Source organism: Bactrocera dorsalis, chromosome 2 (assembly GCF_023373825.1).
Source record: "Bactrocera dorsalis isolate Fly_Bdor chromosome 2, ASM2337382v1, whole genome shotgun sequence".
Classification (NCBI taxonomy): Eukaryota; Metazoa; Arthropoda; class Insecta; order Diptera; family Tephritidae; genus Bactrocera; species Bactrocera dorsalis.
Window position 1 is genome coordinate 71,489,672 of NC_064304.1, and position 16,966 is coordinate 71,506,637.

At 37.4% G+C, this 16,966-nt stretch overlaps 1 protein-coding gene across 2 annotated transcripts in view; it reads right to left on the bottom strand.

Moving 5' to 3' along the window:
* LOC105226842 (E3 ubiquitin-protein transferase MAEA) overlaps positions 1–16,966 on the bottom strand; it is a 133,485-nt gene that overhangs the window by 76,650 nt on the left and 39,869 nt on the right. For both annotated transcript variants that reach the window (XM_049450116.1, XM_049450115.1), the window contains exon 3: positions 5,363–5,638. In XM_049450116.1, the coding sequence (XP_049306073.1) occupies positions 5,363–5,638 (276 nt within the window). The remainder of the gene's footprint in view (positions 1–5,362; positions 5,639–16,966) is intronic.

A 16,966-nucleotide genomic window follows, 5' to 3' on the forward strand; every position in this document is an offset into this window, starting at 1 on the left:
AGATATTTTTGAATATCAAAACTATCGAAATATGAAAAAAAAATTTTCCGATTTTTTCAAATTTCTAGAACCCCCTTAAGTAGACAAAATGAAACCACGTCGTTGTAATATAAGAGCTTAGTTAAATATAAGTTGTTTTTTTATGAGCTATAATTTGAATCGCCTGTTAGTTATTCAACTTAAGTGTGTATAAGTTTTAATGCACAAACATTTTAATATTGATTAAACTACCTTTAAAAAAAATTAAGTGGAATTAAGATGTTGTGACTAATGTATTATTTTCCAAAAATTTCATCAAAAATATCATTTTGTAATTGAAATTTGGGTGAGTGCTAGAACATGAAGAGGAGAATTAAAATATGTAATAAAATCAAAAAGCACTTATGTCGACTTCAGCCGTTATTATTTGTTGCCACAAATATATTAAAAAAATTAAATATATTACAATAGTGATAAATGTACATAAATCGTATATTTTATCATTCAAAACTTACATTCACATGCATCATGACGATATGTGTTTATGTTGGCTTTCGCGAATACAAATCATATTATCACTTATCAGGAATAACATGTGCGCGCTGCTCGTTGTACATACCATTCCCGCTGGTCGTCTTGGACCCGTTGGTAGGTCATGGATCCTGCGGGATCAGGCATTCCAGCTGAGCTCCTGTAGTACCAGGTTAGTTGCGAAATAAGTTAAGCCAGCGAATAAGCCATCGCCGACGATGAGCGGTAGGAGTGGAGGATGCGGTATAAAATCCAGCCAAGCTGATAACACTCCTGTGACAGAAGCGAATAGTTACCGCCTCTCTAATATAGGTTACCGATCAAAATCCAGTCATGACGGACTCATGGCGGCTTCCTGGTCAGCGTCTATTCGCCATGTTATGGGCGGCTGTAAATAAGACCGGTCCATACCGAGGCGCACTGCGAGTCCTTTGAAGCATCACCAGTGGTGTCAGCCACGATGTGAATCAGTAACCAGCCCCTTCGGGCCCTGGTCAGGAAGTGTACATTGGGCGCAGAACTAGTAGACTGCGTTGCTCCGGGCGAACGCCGATTCGTCCGAGTTTTCCGGAACCGGTAAAGCGTAGGACAGGCCTTAGGGAACTGGGGAGGGGCATAGCCCCCGAGGGTACACCCGTTCCTATCTATTTCGGCCCGCCCCCTGCACACGATGCGCTGGTCAAAGTGATAAATGGAGACAATCAATGAAAAAACACACAACAACAACAACAATAGGAGCAACAAATTTAGCGGTGTCACCAGTCAATTTACGATTTCAGGAGTAGACCCTTTTAAAAAGCTTCGCGTTTGGCTAGATCGCCAGTGAAGGTGCTCCCCGCACAAAGACCAGTGAGGTCGAAATCGTCACTTCCAACGCTTCACGAGAACGCACCGATATTGAATGAAGCACAGTCGCAACGTGATCATACAATATGTATAAACTTGGAGATATGATACAAAAGCTAACGGGTATGATGCGTCCGCCACAGCGCTCTATCAGCAATCCCATGATGTAACTGCTTAGCAAAATATCGAAGCTCTACACCCGTGCACAAGATGACCATATTAGACAACGGGAAGCTAATATAGGTAGAAGCGTAGCTATGGAACAGACAACTGCTGAAGTCACACCGAAACTACCACGTGATGACAAGCAGATAAAACGACGAACCCCACCAAACCGGACTAAGACATCCCATGACGAACTAATTATGAAAGCAGGAGAATGCACATATCGCGGGGGAGGAGAAAAGAACTCGACAAGGGAAGATCCTTGGATCACGATACCAAGTAAAGCCCAAAAAAATAAAATGAAGAAAAAGGAAAACACCGTACCACGCCTACGACCGGAAGTAATTGTCATCGCAAAATCCGGAGACATGTTTTACGCAGATATACTTCGGGCGGTTAAACAGAATGAAAATCTGCAAGTCCTTGGCGAAAATGTGTCAAGTTATTAAAAAGACAGCTAAAGTATAGATTCTGTTCGAGCTAAGGAAAGCGCAGACAGGAAAAACTAAGGAATATAGAGAGGAGATAGTGAAGATACTAGGAGATCAGGCACAAATAAGATCTCTAACATAAGAAACTACAGTTGAAGTGCGTGACTTGGACGATATAACGACGAAAGAGGATATAGCACAATCAATTCGTTCAGAATTTGAAGAGCTTCGTCTATTTAGTGAAGAGTGTATTAAAAGCTTCAGACCAGCATATGCACTCAAAAAGCAATCATAAGCCTTCATGCGCAGGAAGCAAAGCACCTACTGGCAGCACAAAAGATTAAAATCGGCTGGAAAATCTGCAGAATCTGGGAAAAAGCGCAACTGAAGAAATGTTTCAGATGTCTAGAGTATGGACATGTGGCGAAAACATGCAGCAATTCAGAAGACAGGAGCAAGTGCTGTATTAAATGCGGAGAGACAATTGTGTTAACAATCCTTCTTGCAAGGCATGTAAACTCACGGTAAGTACAAACATAGACCATCATATAGGAAGCCGGAAATACCCCATATATACAACAGCACTCAAAAAACCCAGAAGGTGAAAATACTACAAATAAACTTGAACCACTTCGAAGCGGCCCAAGATCTCTTGACGCAAAACATATACGAAAATAAAATAGACGTTGCATTAATCTGTGAACAGTATTAAAACAAAGACTCTGAAAAGTGGATTTCCGACACCACAAAAAAGGTTGCAATATGGGCTTGCAGAGATAAGATGATACAAGACAAACCATTAATTGACAAGGCATACTATACAAGAGCCAAAATATGGGGGATTTATTTCTACAGCTGCTATATACCGCCAAGTATACCACATGCTCAATATGAAAAAATACTTGACAATTTGGTAAAAGATGCGATGACAACTATACCAAATATAATTGCAGGTGGCTTTAATGCCTGGGCGCTAGAATGGAGCAGCAAAAATACAAATTTGAGATGTAGCGCATTACTTAAAGCATTTGCTGTTCTAGACGTAGTACTGCTTAATACAGGAAGACAAAACACCTTTGAGAAGAATGAGCGTAGCGCCATTATCGATTTTGCCATAGCACCCTGCTGGATATCGATACTTAGACTGCCGGATATGAGACATACATATATACCCAAAGTGACCATTTGGCTTTTGCCACCAAAAGGTGCAGTCCAAGGGGTGGAGAATCGAAATGAGGAACTTTTTAAATTAATACTGGATGAAAACATAAACGGAAGTGACAGACTAAAGTGCTGGAACAACACATTAGCAAAGCCTGTGATGATGAAGCATAGGCAGCTTAGATTGTGACAGCCTGCGAGAAGCATTCAAAAAGAAACGCAACGACCTAAAAAAGGCATTAAAAAGAGCAAATTGACATGTTTCAAAAAATTATGCGAAAAAGTGGACGAAAATCCGTTGGGAGCAGCGTACAGGATTGTAGTGTCAAGGATTAAAGATGGCAAATGTCAAGCGCCTACATGCCCCTCATTACTGACAAAATGTTGTAGAAACTCTATTCCTACAACAAAACCAAGAAGATGGAAATTTTTATCGCAAAGAAGTCGTAGATGCGCCAGAAATCACCGAGTAGGAAGTTGTTCAAGCTGCTGAGCGCTTCGATTAGATGGTATTCCGAATAGGACTCTTAAAATTGCGATCAGCTATCATCCACAGCCTTTTCGGGTTTGTACACACGTTGCTTTCGTGAAGGAGTGTTTTCAAAAATTTGTAAAGTACAACGGCTGGTACTCCTACAGAAACCAAACAAGCCGGCAGGAAAACCAAGCTCCTATCGACCGCTCTGTATGATCGATACGATGGGCAAAATCCTGGAGCGGATAATCTGTACCCGTCTAGAAAATCATTTAGAAGAAGATGGTGGTCTCTCTGATAACCAATATGGCTTTCGTAGAAATCGTTCATCTCTTGATGCAATCAACAAAGTTACAGGTATACTTAGCAGAAAAGGCTATTGAAGAGACAGGTGGATGTATGGGACAAAAGAATATTGTGCGGTCGTCACATTTGATGTGAGAAACGCGTTTAACTTGGCCGATTGGATCCATATAATGCGCGCATTAGTGCTCAAAAAACACCAAACTATTTGCTGTACATCATACAAAGCTACTTGGCCGATAGGATCCTGCTCTACGACACTGACGAAGGACCCAAAAAGTATAGGGTAACGGGTGGTGTGCAACATGGATCTGCGCTAGGCCCACTCCTTTGGAATACACTATATGATGGAATATTGTGCCTCCCTCTAACGAAAGAAGTGCAAATAATTTGATACGCAGATGATATTGCTGTGACAATAGTAGCTAAGGAGCTCCATCAAATACAAAGTATTTGTAGTGATACTGTACTGAAGATAAAGCAGTGGCTAACGAGTGTAAAACTAGAACTTGCCGGCCACAAAACGGAAGCACTGCTTATAACTAGCAGAAAAAAACTGGAAATCATTTCGCTTAACATAGACGGGCACAACATTACAACACAATTCGCTGTAAAATACCTTGGTGTAACGATTGATGCGAGACTCAACTACAAAATCTTGTTCTTCTTTACTGGCGTAGACACCGCTTACGCGATTATAGCCGAGTTAACAACAGCGCGCCAGTCGTTTCTTCTTTTCGCTACGTAGCGCCAATTGGATATTCCAAGCGTAGCCAGGTCCTTCTCCATCTATTCCTTCCAACGGAGTGGAGGTCTTCCTCTTCCTCTGCTTCCCCCGGCGGCACAGTGATTCGCCTGGATCATAGTAGGTGGACAAAAGTCAATGTAAACAATCAAATAATTGACAGTACTCTGATTATAACAACCCCTGATATGTCACAACTTTAAGTACGAATTGAGCAAAATATTCTAATACGGTTAGGTACAACAAGTTTAATCGAAGTGATACAGTGTTATCATTTTTATGTTTTCAATTTAAATAAAAAATACAATTTAAATAGTGATTTAACAAGGTTTGGAGAGGAAAACACGACTGTTGATGAAATGGAATTTAATTTAGAAGGTATATATGTATATTTTATGCAATTTAATACTTGGTTTGCGTTTAGCTAATACGTTGTACGGGGTTTTGAAAACTCATATAAAAATGACTCTTTTGTTCGTATTTTTCATAAAATTATCAACTCTATTTTCAAACTATTCATCAGCTGACTCATTTTCAAGGAAAAAAATACAATTTTTTCGGATATCGGAAAGCTTTTAAAAATTCTGGATTGCGAATAATTGTCCATTATAAATAGATTTAGAGCTCTCAAATAACGAAAATTATATGAGATCATTAGTATCTAGGACCGATTTCATATTGAAGTTTTCTATCTGCGACTACACATTTAAGAATTCAATAGCATACCTGTATTTGGTTGATACGCCAATAAAGCCATGCACTTGCATATTTTCCTTAGTTGTGTTTTTTCAAAACTTTGAAAATATTTCCTTGCATATTTAACTGCTTCAACTCGGTTATCACTCCGAACAAGTTCAATAAATTCTTGAACGCGTAAACTGAATTCCATATTAGAATTTATTTTCCGAAGTTTAGATTTATTGTCGTTGCACCACAAAACACATTTTAAAGTTTTATGTTTAAAGAGATCCTCCTCTACTTCTCTGGATGTGTGGAAAATTTCTAGAAAATAAACAATTATTTATTGATTTAAATATAAATTTAGAAAATTTCAATGAATAATAATTATTTCATTGTTTTAATAAAGTTTAAAAGTAATTGTTTGTATATTTAACAAAACAAAAAACATTAAAGACACTTAGTATTAAAATCTAGTATGGAAAGGCTAAGATTTTTTAATCTGGCAACATGTAACCTCAAAGACGGGGAAATACTTTCACCGGTGGAAAGAACTTTATGAATGTTGCGTAAGAACTCAACAGTCATTGGTTAAATGAGCAAAGCCGTCCTACCGTCATACCTGGGAACACTACTTACTGATTTGGTTGCTCAACGATCCTGAGCGACCCCTGCAACCCCTCCGTAAATTGTATTTAAGGTGACTATTCGAAACTATACTATCTGAAGTTGATATTAAAAGTTAAATTAAATTATTGTACTCCTGAAGTACTCGAGCATTTTTATTTTAAAAACTCGCGCGGTACCATACAAATCGTTGAACTCTAGTGGTGTGTGCTCCACAATAAATTGTATCCCCATTTACACTATTTGACGAAACCGTGATCGAGATACAATCATATTTGAGATTTTAGTACATTAGGGGTATTCTCTTGCTCTTGCAAGATTGCAGATTGCAAAAATACTACACCGAAATATACAAGGGCACGAGAGCACCCATTGCAGAATCTAGTGATATATGAGCGACTGATTCAGTCAATTTATTGTAAATTACTATTGTGCATGGCTATTGTGAATTGGCGCACCTTCTGCATACATTTTTAACAAAAAAAACTGTAGCAAAACTTTATAATTTATATAGAAATTATAAAATATAATTAAAATTTACATTTCTCAACAATTTAACGACGCAATATGTCTTTATGTAAAATGGCAACTACAACAGGGTTGCAATTTTATTTTTGCGTGACATTGCACGCTAATATACATGGGTTTTGGTCTGACATATTTCACAGCCCTTGCAAATATTTTTCTGCGTGTGTTTGTTGTTGTGCCGTTGTAAATCTGCAATGCTTGCACCGTGCACCGGGTTTTGCAAGAGCAAGAGAATACCCCTATTATATTATAGGTCATAGATTTATATATTAAAATCAGTAGATATAACTAACTCAAATGAGATAATGAAATAAATTTAGCCAAAGGTTAATTTAATATATTGCGTATAAAGAGAAAATCAATTCAATCATCAAAATTTCGAAATTTTTTGATGACATCTGTCGGAGAAATGGTTGGGTGAATGAGATGCGTTTTTTCACTGGCGGACACGATTTCACACAAAAACCCAATTTATTCTTAAAAAATACGTGAATGGTTATCGTCTCTACTAGAATCATGAAAAAATGTTGATAAATAAAAATGTAATTAACTTTTTTTTTAGTTTTTCCGTATGTTTTTTAACATAATTTTTGCCATTAAAAAATTATAGGGACGATAGCCAGTCATTTTGTAATAATAATAATACCCAACGTTCAGTTTGTATGGAAGCTACATACTATAGTAATCCGTTCTGAATAATTTTTTTGGAGATTACATTGTTGCCTTAAAAATTAATATGTATATACCAAATTTCGTGAATATTTCTTGTCAAATGTGAAAGTTGTCCATACAAGAACTTGATTCCGATCATTCACTTTATATGGCAGCTATATGCTATAGTTAACTGATCTGAACAATTTCTTCGGAGATTACATTGTTGCCTTAAATATATTGATAAATAAAAATGTAATTAACTTTTTTTTAGTTTTTCCGTATGTTTTTTAACATAATTTTTGCCATTAAAAAATTATAGGGACGATAGCCAGTCATTTTGTAATAATAATAATACCCAACGTTCAGTTTGTATGGAAGCTACATGCTATAGTAATCCGTTCTGAACAATTCTTTTGGAGATTACATTGTTGCCTTAAAAATTAATATGTATATACCAAATTTCGTGAATATTTCTGGTCAAATGTGAAAGTTTTCCATTCAAGAACTTGATTCCGATCGTTTAGTTTGTATGACAGCTATATGTTATAGTGGTCCGATATCGGCAGTTCCGACAAATGAGCAGCCTCTTGAAGAGAAAATGACGTTTGCAAAATTTCAAAACGATATCTTAAAAACTGAGGGACTAGTTTGTATATATACAGATAGACAGACGGACAGACAGACGGACATGGCTAAATCGACTCAGCTCGACATACTGATCATTTATATATATACTTTATAGGGTCTCCGACCCTTCCTTCTGGGTGTTACAAACATCGTGACAAACTTAATATACCCTGTTCAGGGTATAAAAATAAATTAAAATGAATAAGTGTCCAATTGGCCTATCGTAGTTCTGCTACGTATGTGGAAAATTTACAAGCCCTCGGAGTAGACGCAAAATATCTTCGGGAACTGCCGGCGAGGAATATTTCGATTTGCCCGTTATAGGAGACGTAGATTGGGTGCCAACTAAGGAAACATACGAAGCAATGAAATTAATTTTGGACAGAGTTCAGTATCAGCAGAATCAATGGAAGATATGTGCGGATTTAAAAGTTATCGCCTTGCTTACTGGTTTGCAGACAGGATACACAAAAAATATGTGCTTCATTTGTCATTGGGACACAAGGTACCGCGGAAACCAATATAGAATGCGTGATGGGAAGCTTCGCACAGAATTTCATTTAAATGTGGCAAATGTTATCCATATTCCGCTGATACCAGCTAATAACATTTTGCTACCACCACTGCACATAGAATTGGGAATTGTCAAAAATTTCATAAAAGCAATAAATCGAGATGCCGAAGCTTTTAAATGTCTCACAGAAATATTTCCAAGACTAAGTGTTGCGAAAATAAAAGAAGGTATTTTAAGTCTTTTAATAGAACGAATGTCATGTTGATACATTATTTTCAGGTGTTCCCCCGATATAAGAAAACTTATGAAGACAAAATTCGGAGAACTTCTAAGGCCAAATGAAAAAATTGCCTGGAACTCCTTTATGACCATTATAAACCATTGCTTAGGAGTGTACCGGTCTGAAGATTGGAAAAAATATGTGGATGACATGGTAGACGCTTTTGAAGAAATAGGTGTGAATATGTCCTTAAAAATTCATTTCCTTCACCATCACAAGGACCATTTTGAGCAGCAAGTTCCGACTGAATCCGATGAGCATGGAGAAAGATTTCACCAAGTCGCCGCCCCCCTTGAGCATTGGTTTTTAAAAAAATACAAATTTTGTTAAGTTTTTTTCTAATGGTTAGTTTGCTCAGAACGTTGTCTTGGCTTAAGTTTTTTCGACATATTGGCTATAAGGACACAAAAAACATTGATTTTGGGGTTTACAGTCATCTAAGAACTTAAAGACGGACTTATTCTGAGTAGCTTTGCCAAAGAAAGTTTACCAAAAAACATTAAAAAAGTTAGAGACCCAAGAAAAATGTGCCTTTCTCTTACAATGGGCCACTTTGATGAAAAACTTCAACAAAAATTTTTGTATGAAACCATGATTGTAACTCAAAAAAGTAATGATGCAGTTCGATTCGTAGGACCCGAAATAGGGGGAAGCCGTCGAATTTGGTCTTGTCTTTTTTTTTTTTTTTTTGAAAAACGCTATCACAGTGTTATCAGTGCGAAAATGAGCTTCAAAGAGCCAAATTAAATTTTGTTTTAAAATTGGTAAAACTTTTACCGAAACGTTCCAGTAGCAGAGTGCACGAGTGGTTTCAACGTTTTCAAAGTGGTCGTGAGGACATACATAAATGACGATCAACATGTGGGTCAATCAAAAACCGTGATCACTGGAAATTCCATCGAAACTGTGCGTGAATTCATCAAAAACCAGACGAAACCCTCATTAAAATTCATGGAAATGGAATTGAACATCTCCAAAACATCGATTTATCGTATTTTGACCGAACATTTGGGCTTACGAAAGGTGTGTGCACGTTGAATAAATCAAATTGAGTTTGCCGAAAAAATGTTTTTTCTGTTTTTTTAAAAAGGCCTGTTTACTTTAAAACGCTCCTTGTGTAACAATTTGAAAATTTTCCACTGCCTAAACAATTTGTTGGCTGTGCACTACATATTACCCCGTGCAATATATAAAAAAACATACAGTTGCAATTAGCGGGACTTACAGTACTTGTCCAATAAATTACGAACGAAGTAGAAAATAGTTCTAACTTTAATCATTAATAAAAACATAAATATTTGGCTAATTTTAGAAAAAAATTATTTTTTATATGCTATATACATTAAACTTAAATTATGATATTTTTGTATTGAATCATATTCAATATTTTGTCGCCATATATATATATATATATTTTTGTTTTTTTGCTCTCGTTCGTAATTTATTGGAAAGGTACTGTACACATGTAGTATATGCACGATGGTGAAGAGAAACTGATTTCCTTCACAACTTGCATATCGATATATTTTATTACCTCAGGGGGCCAATTCACCCGTCTTAAACCCCATCGAAAACTGTTGGGCGCTCCTTAAATCGAAGGTGTATTCCTGAAAAAATCCCCCATTAGCCGCACTCAAAGAAAACATAAAGCATGTGTGGTGATGATCCAGATTTAAAAATAGTAATAAAGAATTGTTTACATTATATGCCTGAAAGAGTGAAGGCTGTTATTAAAAATAAATGTTCGTCAACCCAATAATACAAAAAAAAAAATTATCAGGGGTGTTGTGGAATCCAAGACAGAATTGCTTAGCTGTCAGAATTGCGAACCAATTCTGATTTTAATGGTGTCACAGAATCTGATTGGATTTTCGTCTTTTCGAACATACGAAAAACCAATACGAATCAGCTGTTTACTAATGCGACAAAGCCTGCAAATGAATACAGTTGGAAGCAATTCTATTAAAGTTTTTAATGAGTTCCGAATTAAAGAAAGATTTTAAGAAATAACATTTATAAAGACGCATTTGGATGATAAATTACGTTTTGTAAATCTTCTTTAAGGGGGAACCTGCTTTATACGAGTACATATAATTAACTGCTTATAACTATTTTTGAAGAAAAATTAATTGAAAAATGGCCGCTACACAGCGTTCTCCCTAGGATGTCTCCGTTTTTTCGGTAACCACGGCCGGACACACAGCTCCTGTAATTTTATAAGTTGTTGAACGGTTTCCGCTTGAAAATAGCACTAGCTACAGAAGTACGTAGGATTTTTTCGATATATGCATTTTTGACAAAATAGCCGTACTTAAAAGAGACAAGTAACAATTTGGCCTAAAAAATTGTTCGAGAATTTATTAATAAAAAACAAACTATGCAAGATAAAAAAAAAAAATCCTACGTACTTCTGTAGATAATGTATTTCTAAAGATGTTGTCAAAATTTCAAGTGAATCGGTTGTAAATTGTTTGAGTTATGTTTCCGGCCGACCTGATTGAAAAAAACAGTTTTGAGATAAACGCGTCCCTGCCGAACGAGCGACCTTCGACTAGATAACGAAAATGGATCATTTCGATTTTTTTCCCTGTCATAATATTTCATTTGAAAAAAAAAAAAACAATTTCCTACGCAGGCTAGGGCGTCCAACACCCGATCGGTCTAGGCCTTTGCTGATTGAGACACAATCTGTCACTTATGCCAGAAGTATACTGAGATCCAAACCTGATCCTGACACACGAGTCTCCTTCAAGTCAGATCTCACTCCGGCTCAGCACTCACATTTGCAATCACTGAGGAAAAAACTTAAATTGCTGAATGAAAGTGGCGTGAAAAACAAAACCATTAAATACGTGAATGGCACGCCTAAAATTGTTAACACAAACTTTCGCCAAGTCGTCGAGGAAAGGAAATCAAAAGCAGCTACAAGTATTCTACCAGAATACGCGCGGTCTAAGGACAAAACTGAGCGAGTTCCTAACCTCATCAGCAAGTAGTTCGCACGACGTAATATGTATCACAGAGTCCTGGCTTTACTCATCTATTCAAAATAACGAATTCATCGATAACTCATATATCACACTAAGGAAGGACAGAGATACTTCGACAGGATGCGAGAGAGGAGGTGGTGTCCTGATTGCTTTTAAACGAATAATTAAAGCTGAGCTTATATCCATTGGGAACAATAACATAGAACAGATCTTCATAAGGATCAGAGGTGATAATGCTTGTATCATCATTGGGTGCGTATATATACCACCACAACATTAATACATTTGAGAGAAAAATTTCCGGATTCAAGGATCATGATAGTGGGAGACTACAACTTACCCAGCAGTACACCGCGCTTTGATTGCGAGAAGCTGCTGTACGATACCACTGCCCTTATTGACTGTCAACAATTCAATAACATCTTAAATAAAAATAAACTGTTGGATTTATGTTTCAGTAATTTGGATCTCTCAATCAACGAAACTCTTGCTTTCACGACTGTGGATAAATAGCACCCGCCTTTGGAGATCTCCTAATACCAAACTATCCTCCTTCTTATTCGTTTAAGAACGCCGACTATGTGCGTCTTATTGCTTTCTTTTTAAGATCTAACTGGATTGAGCTATACAAAATAAAAGAAGTAGATGATAAGGTTAGTTGGTTTTATAATAAAATACAAGAAGGTATTTCTCAGTTCGTCCCTATATATTCGAGGAAACCAAGTAAATTTTCCTGCTGGTTCTCTAAAGAACTTATAAATAAAATTAAATTGAAGAAATCTGCACATATCAGATATAGGAGGAATAAAACTAAGTCAAATTATAGATGATTTAGCCTGAGACTCGAATGCAAGAAATTAAGTGCAATATGCTACAAGTCATACATTAATAAAGTGGAAAATCTAGTCTCTGAAGACAAAAATGAATTCTGGAGGTTTGTCAAGAACAAAAGGGGTACCGACATGGAAGTCCCAGTTACCATGACATGGAATGACCTAACCGCTCATTCGGGTGTGGAGATTAGTAATATCTTCGCATCTTACTTCAAAGACACCTATACAATGAGCCCCAGCGGAGTTGGTCATCATCAATCTGCTGACAATGTAGGAAATGTAGAGCTAAATGAATTTGATGCTAACTTCAATGAAGTTTTTAAGCAGCTGTTGGCCCTGGATCCAAAAAAGGAGGAGGACCTGATGGTCTGCCTAATATATTTCTACGCAACTGTGCTGTCGGGCTCTGTGAACCTATCACGCATATATTCAGTAAGTCTTTTTATCACGGAACCTTTCCATCGGCGTGGAAATCGTCGTTCATCAGTCCCATCCACAAAAACGGCCCAAGATCTGACGTCACCAATTATAGACCTGTATGCATCCAATCTGCATTAGCAAACTGTTTGAGAAAATTGTCCTGCCTCAGTTGATGTCATCACTTAGAAATATCATTTCTCCTAAGCAGCATGGATTTGTTGGTGGCAGATCCACTACAACAAACTTATATACCTATGTCAACTACATCTCGAAGGCCATGGACAGTGGTATTCCAGTTCATTCAATATACGGACTTTAGCAAGGCATTCGACAAAGTGGACCATGAGACTCTTATGGTGAAGCTAAAAAGTTATGGAGTGAATTGCAATGCACTACGCTGGATCAGATCGTACCTAACAGGAAGAAGGTTGCAAGTAAGAATCGATGGACACATTTCAGATGAGTATGATGTCACATCCGGTGTTCCCCAGGGATCCCACCTTGGACCTGACGATTTAAAAATTTTTCGTAGAATCTCCACCGTTTCTGATATTCACATCTTACAAAACGATATAGATGAGCTGTATAACTGGTGTAAGATAAGAAAACTTGTTTTGAATGTGAAAAAATGCGCAGTGATGTCCTTCACCCGTGCGCATACGTAGGTACCTTTAACCTACACGTTGAACGACCAAAGACTCACGGAAGTTGAAGACATCAGAGACCTGGGTGTAACTATTGACAGAAGACTAAATTTCAAGAAACGCATCGATAGAATTACTTCGCAGGCATACAAAGTATTAGGGTTAATTAATCGGATGTGTAGGGAATTTGAGAACAATTGCTCGTTAACCTTCCTATTCTCAGCATTAGTGCTACCTATTCTAGAATATGGAACAGTGATTTGTTCCCCATTCACAGACTTAATGATCAACAGAGTAGAGAGAATCCAGCACAAGTTCTGCAAAGCGCTGCTATTTCATAACAGACACAGAAACGATGTCAATTCAACAGAAGACGTCCGAAAAATCCTGAAAATAAATGACCTGAAATCTCGAAGGCAGGTAGCAGACCTCATCTTCTTATTCAAAATCCTCAATGGATTAATTGATGCTCCAGAAATCCTCGCAGACTTTGAAATCGTACCAAATGAGCTTAACCTTAGACAGATGAGGATCCTGAAAACTTGCAGATCGAACAAAAACTATGTAATCAATGGCCCAAAGGAAAGAATCTGTAGATTGGTAAACTCTCTGCACGGTGACATCGACTTCTTCAGCGGATCTCTACAGAACCTCAGAAGGATCGTTAAAAAAGCTTTATTAAAATACTAGCATACGAACTAGGTTACGTGTTTAATTTCTAATTTTATATGTTTAAGCCTGTTGTCTTATTTATAATTATAATTGTTATTAGATGTATAGTGCCGATTGGCGTAAAATAAATGAAATGAAAATTTTAGAGTGGCCTAACCCCTTAAAAGCTTCAAAAAAATTTGGATATAGAGTGTTCAAAGTATTGGATATAGAGTGTCCAAAGAGTACGGACGTGTTATTTAACTCGCTCCGTGAATTCAATCTTTACAAAAAAAATTAATCATAAAACCAATCAAAAAGTAAAAAAAAAAAATAGGGTGGGCCATATACAATTTTAAATTTCGAAGATAGGGCGTAAAAGATTGAGTGTAGCGTTTGCTGTATGGCACGTAGCGCCGTCCTGCTGGAACTAAATGTTGTCCAAGTCTTGCTCTTCAATTTGCTTGAAGAAAAATTCGGTTAACATTGCGCGACATCGCTCACCATTGATGGTTACGGTTCCTTCTTAATTTTCGAAGAAAAATGGGCCGATGATTCCACCAGACCAAAATCCGCACCGTACAGTGATAGATAATTCGAATTTAAAACGTTAGATGGCCCACCCTATATATCGAAATCGATGGCATTCACTGGCATTAAAGGGATAGATGGGTTTTACTGCTTTAAAATAATCTGTTTTTCATTGTCTTATTTAAATCTATGGAACTTTTAGAATATTATCCTAAATTCTCAAGTTGCTCGGAATTATAGTTTTGAAATTATATCCCAGAAAATTTACCCGTACGAGGTCAGCTACATAGGTATAGTATATGTATGTACAGCCCCTTAAAAGTCTAAACGTATTTTGCTAGTTTTTCAGGCTTAATAATAAAATTTGTAACAGGGACACCAGACCATGATGATTTAATAGAAATATAAATAGAAAACAATAATCAACAAAAGCAATTTAATTCTCAATAAAAAGAAGATAAAAAAAATAGATCCGAAATCAGTTATTGAAGAATTTGTAAACAGAGAATTTTGAAAAGATTTAGAAGCAATATTGGGATGTAACGTAGATCTCTTCCACGCGGTGCATCCTAGGAACGCTAAATGACTTGCGGGATGTGAAAACTCATAACAAACTTGTCCTTGGATCAACTTGGACTATAATTTCACTGAATTGATCAAGGTATTCTCTCACCTGGGTATGTGTGAGTGACATCTTGCCGAAATGGCTAGCGAGTTAATACCGGGATGCCTTTAATCTTGAGTGGTTATTCGTTCGAGGAGTTCCGAGTCGAGTCTTGCATGTTCGGAACCCGCACTTCTGGAAAAAACTGTAGGATGGAGATCCTCCTAGAGCAGGCTTAGCAGTAGGAGGAGCAGAGAGTCATAAACTATTGACGATAGGACTGGTAGACTATGGCGGGGGTGAAGCCACATCCAGAGATGCTGAGGAAGTTTGCGAACTAAAGGCACACGGTCTGGGGAATCTCGTGAATAAACGCGAGAAATGAGTCTTTTTTGGTACAATTTGCAGTAAAGATCTCTGCATTAAGAACAGAGGAAACTCCCCTCCTTTCGTACCTGCAGGCAGGGAAGAAGTCATTCCCCTCACTTTGACATCAAGGAGAAATAACTCACTTAATCTCCGAATGGAGGGTTCATTACAACCATTACTTCTCTGATCATATATATACTAGTTTTAACCTGGACAGATCAGGTCAGGCCAGAGAAACATATAGAAACTTTAGAAATTGTTTCGCCAAGTCGAAGGTCAAGCCTAATTGCCAGCAGGAACGATAGGTGTGTTTAGGTTTTCAGTTCTGTATGTACATAGGTGTGTCCTTAAAAGCTCCGGTCCTTTGGCACACCAAATAGACTGTTTAATAAAGCCCACAAAATCGGACTTAGTGCAGATGGGGCATTTTGTAAAGCAGGTCATGGTATATATAAGACCGGTATTAGGAAGGTCTTCTGCGAAACTACAGAGAGTTGTCATGAGCGAATAGGTTTAGCCGTATTCTCGTAAAGAAACATAACCCGTTGGGGTATCTGAGACATGGACCTGGAAACTAGGCTGAAGTGGCATAGCATCTACGGAAGGTAACCCTTGGAGAGTTTCAAGGCTATACAATTTTTTTTTTAGCCGTTAGAATAAGCGTCGTCTTGCATGAATTATTAACTCTTTTAAATAGTTCAAGTCCCCGGGACCCGATAGCATTATACCTGCACAGCGTGAAAAATGGGTGGTCCTCATCTATGCGAAGCTCTCATGTTACTGCAAAGGCCTATAGGGCCTCTTCGTTTCGTTCGTTCTATTTCGGAGGAACGGGATACCTAATGGCAGGTTAGCCGACACTATTTTACCGTTGTCGATATCAAAGGGACTTTCAACAACATAAGGATGTGATTATTGGACCACTATAAGTATGAGATTGAAGCTAATCCCAGGCTCATCATCCATGGTTTCCTTTTCAACAAAACGGTTCTGCGGAATGGGGAAAATTACGGGCACATCGGTAAGTGAAAATGTGAACCCCACAAGGTGACGTCTTTTACCCTTTGCTCTATAGCCTTGTGGTGAACGACCTTTAGAAAGAACTTGAGGAACGAGGCTACCGGATGGTTCTTGAACACCATGTTTGTTTGTTTACAATAGTGGTTCTTGGAGTCTAATTGGCAGCTGTTATTTCATTTATACTAATTCTGTTTTGCCATTTTATAATGAACCAACGTTTGCTCCCCTTCCAAATATACGGTTGACATAATTCCTCATCAAAATAGATAACACGGGTCAACACAAAATTTGACCTTAACTTTAAAGCAGTATATTTCCATGTTTTAGGTCGTAATTAGACGAAAAAAAAATATATGTATA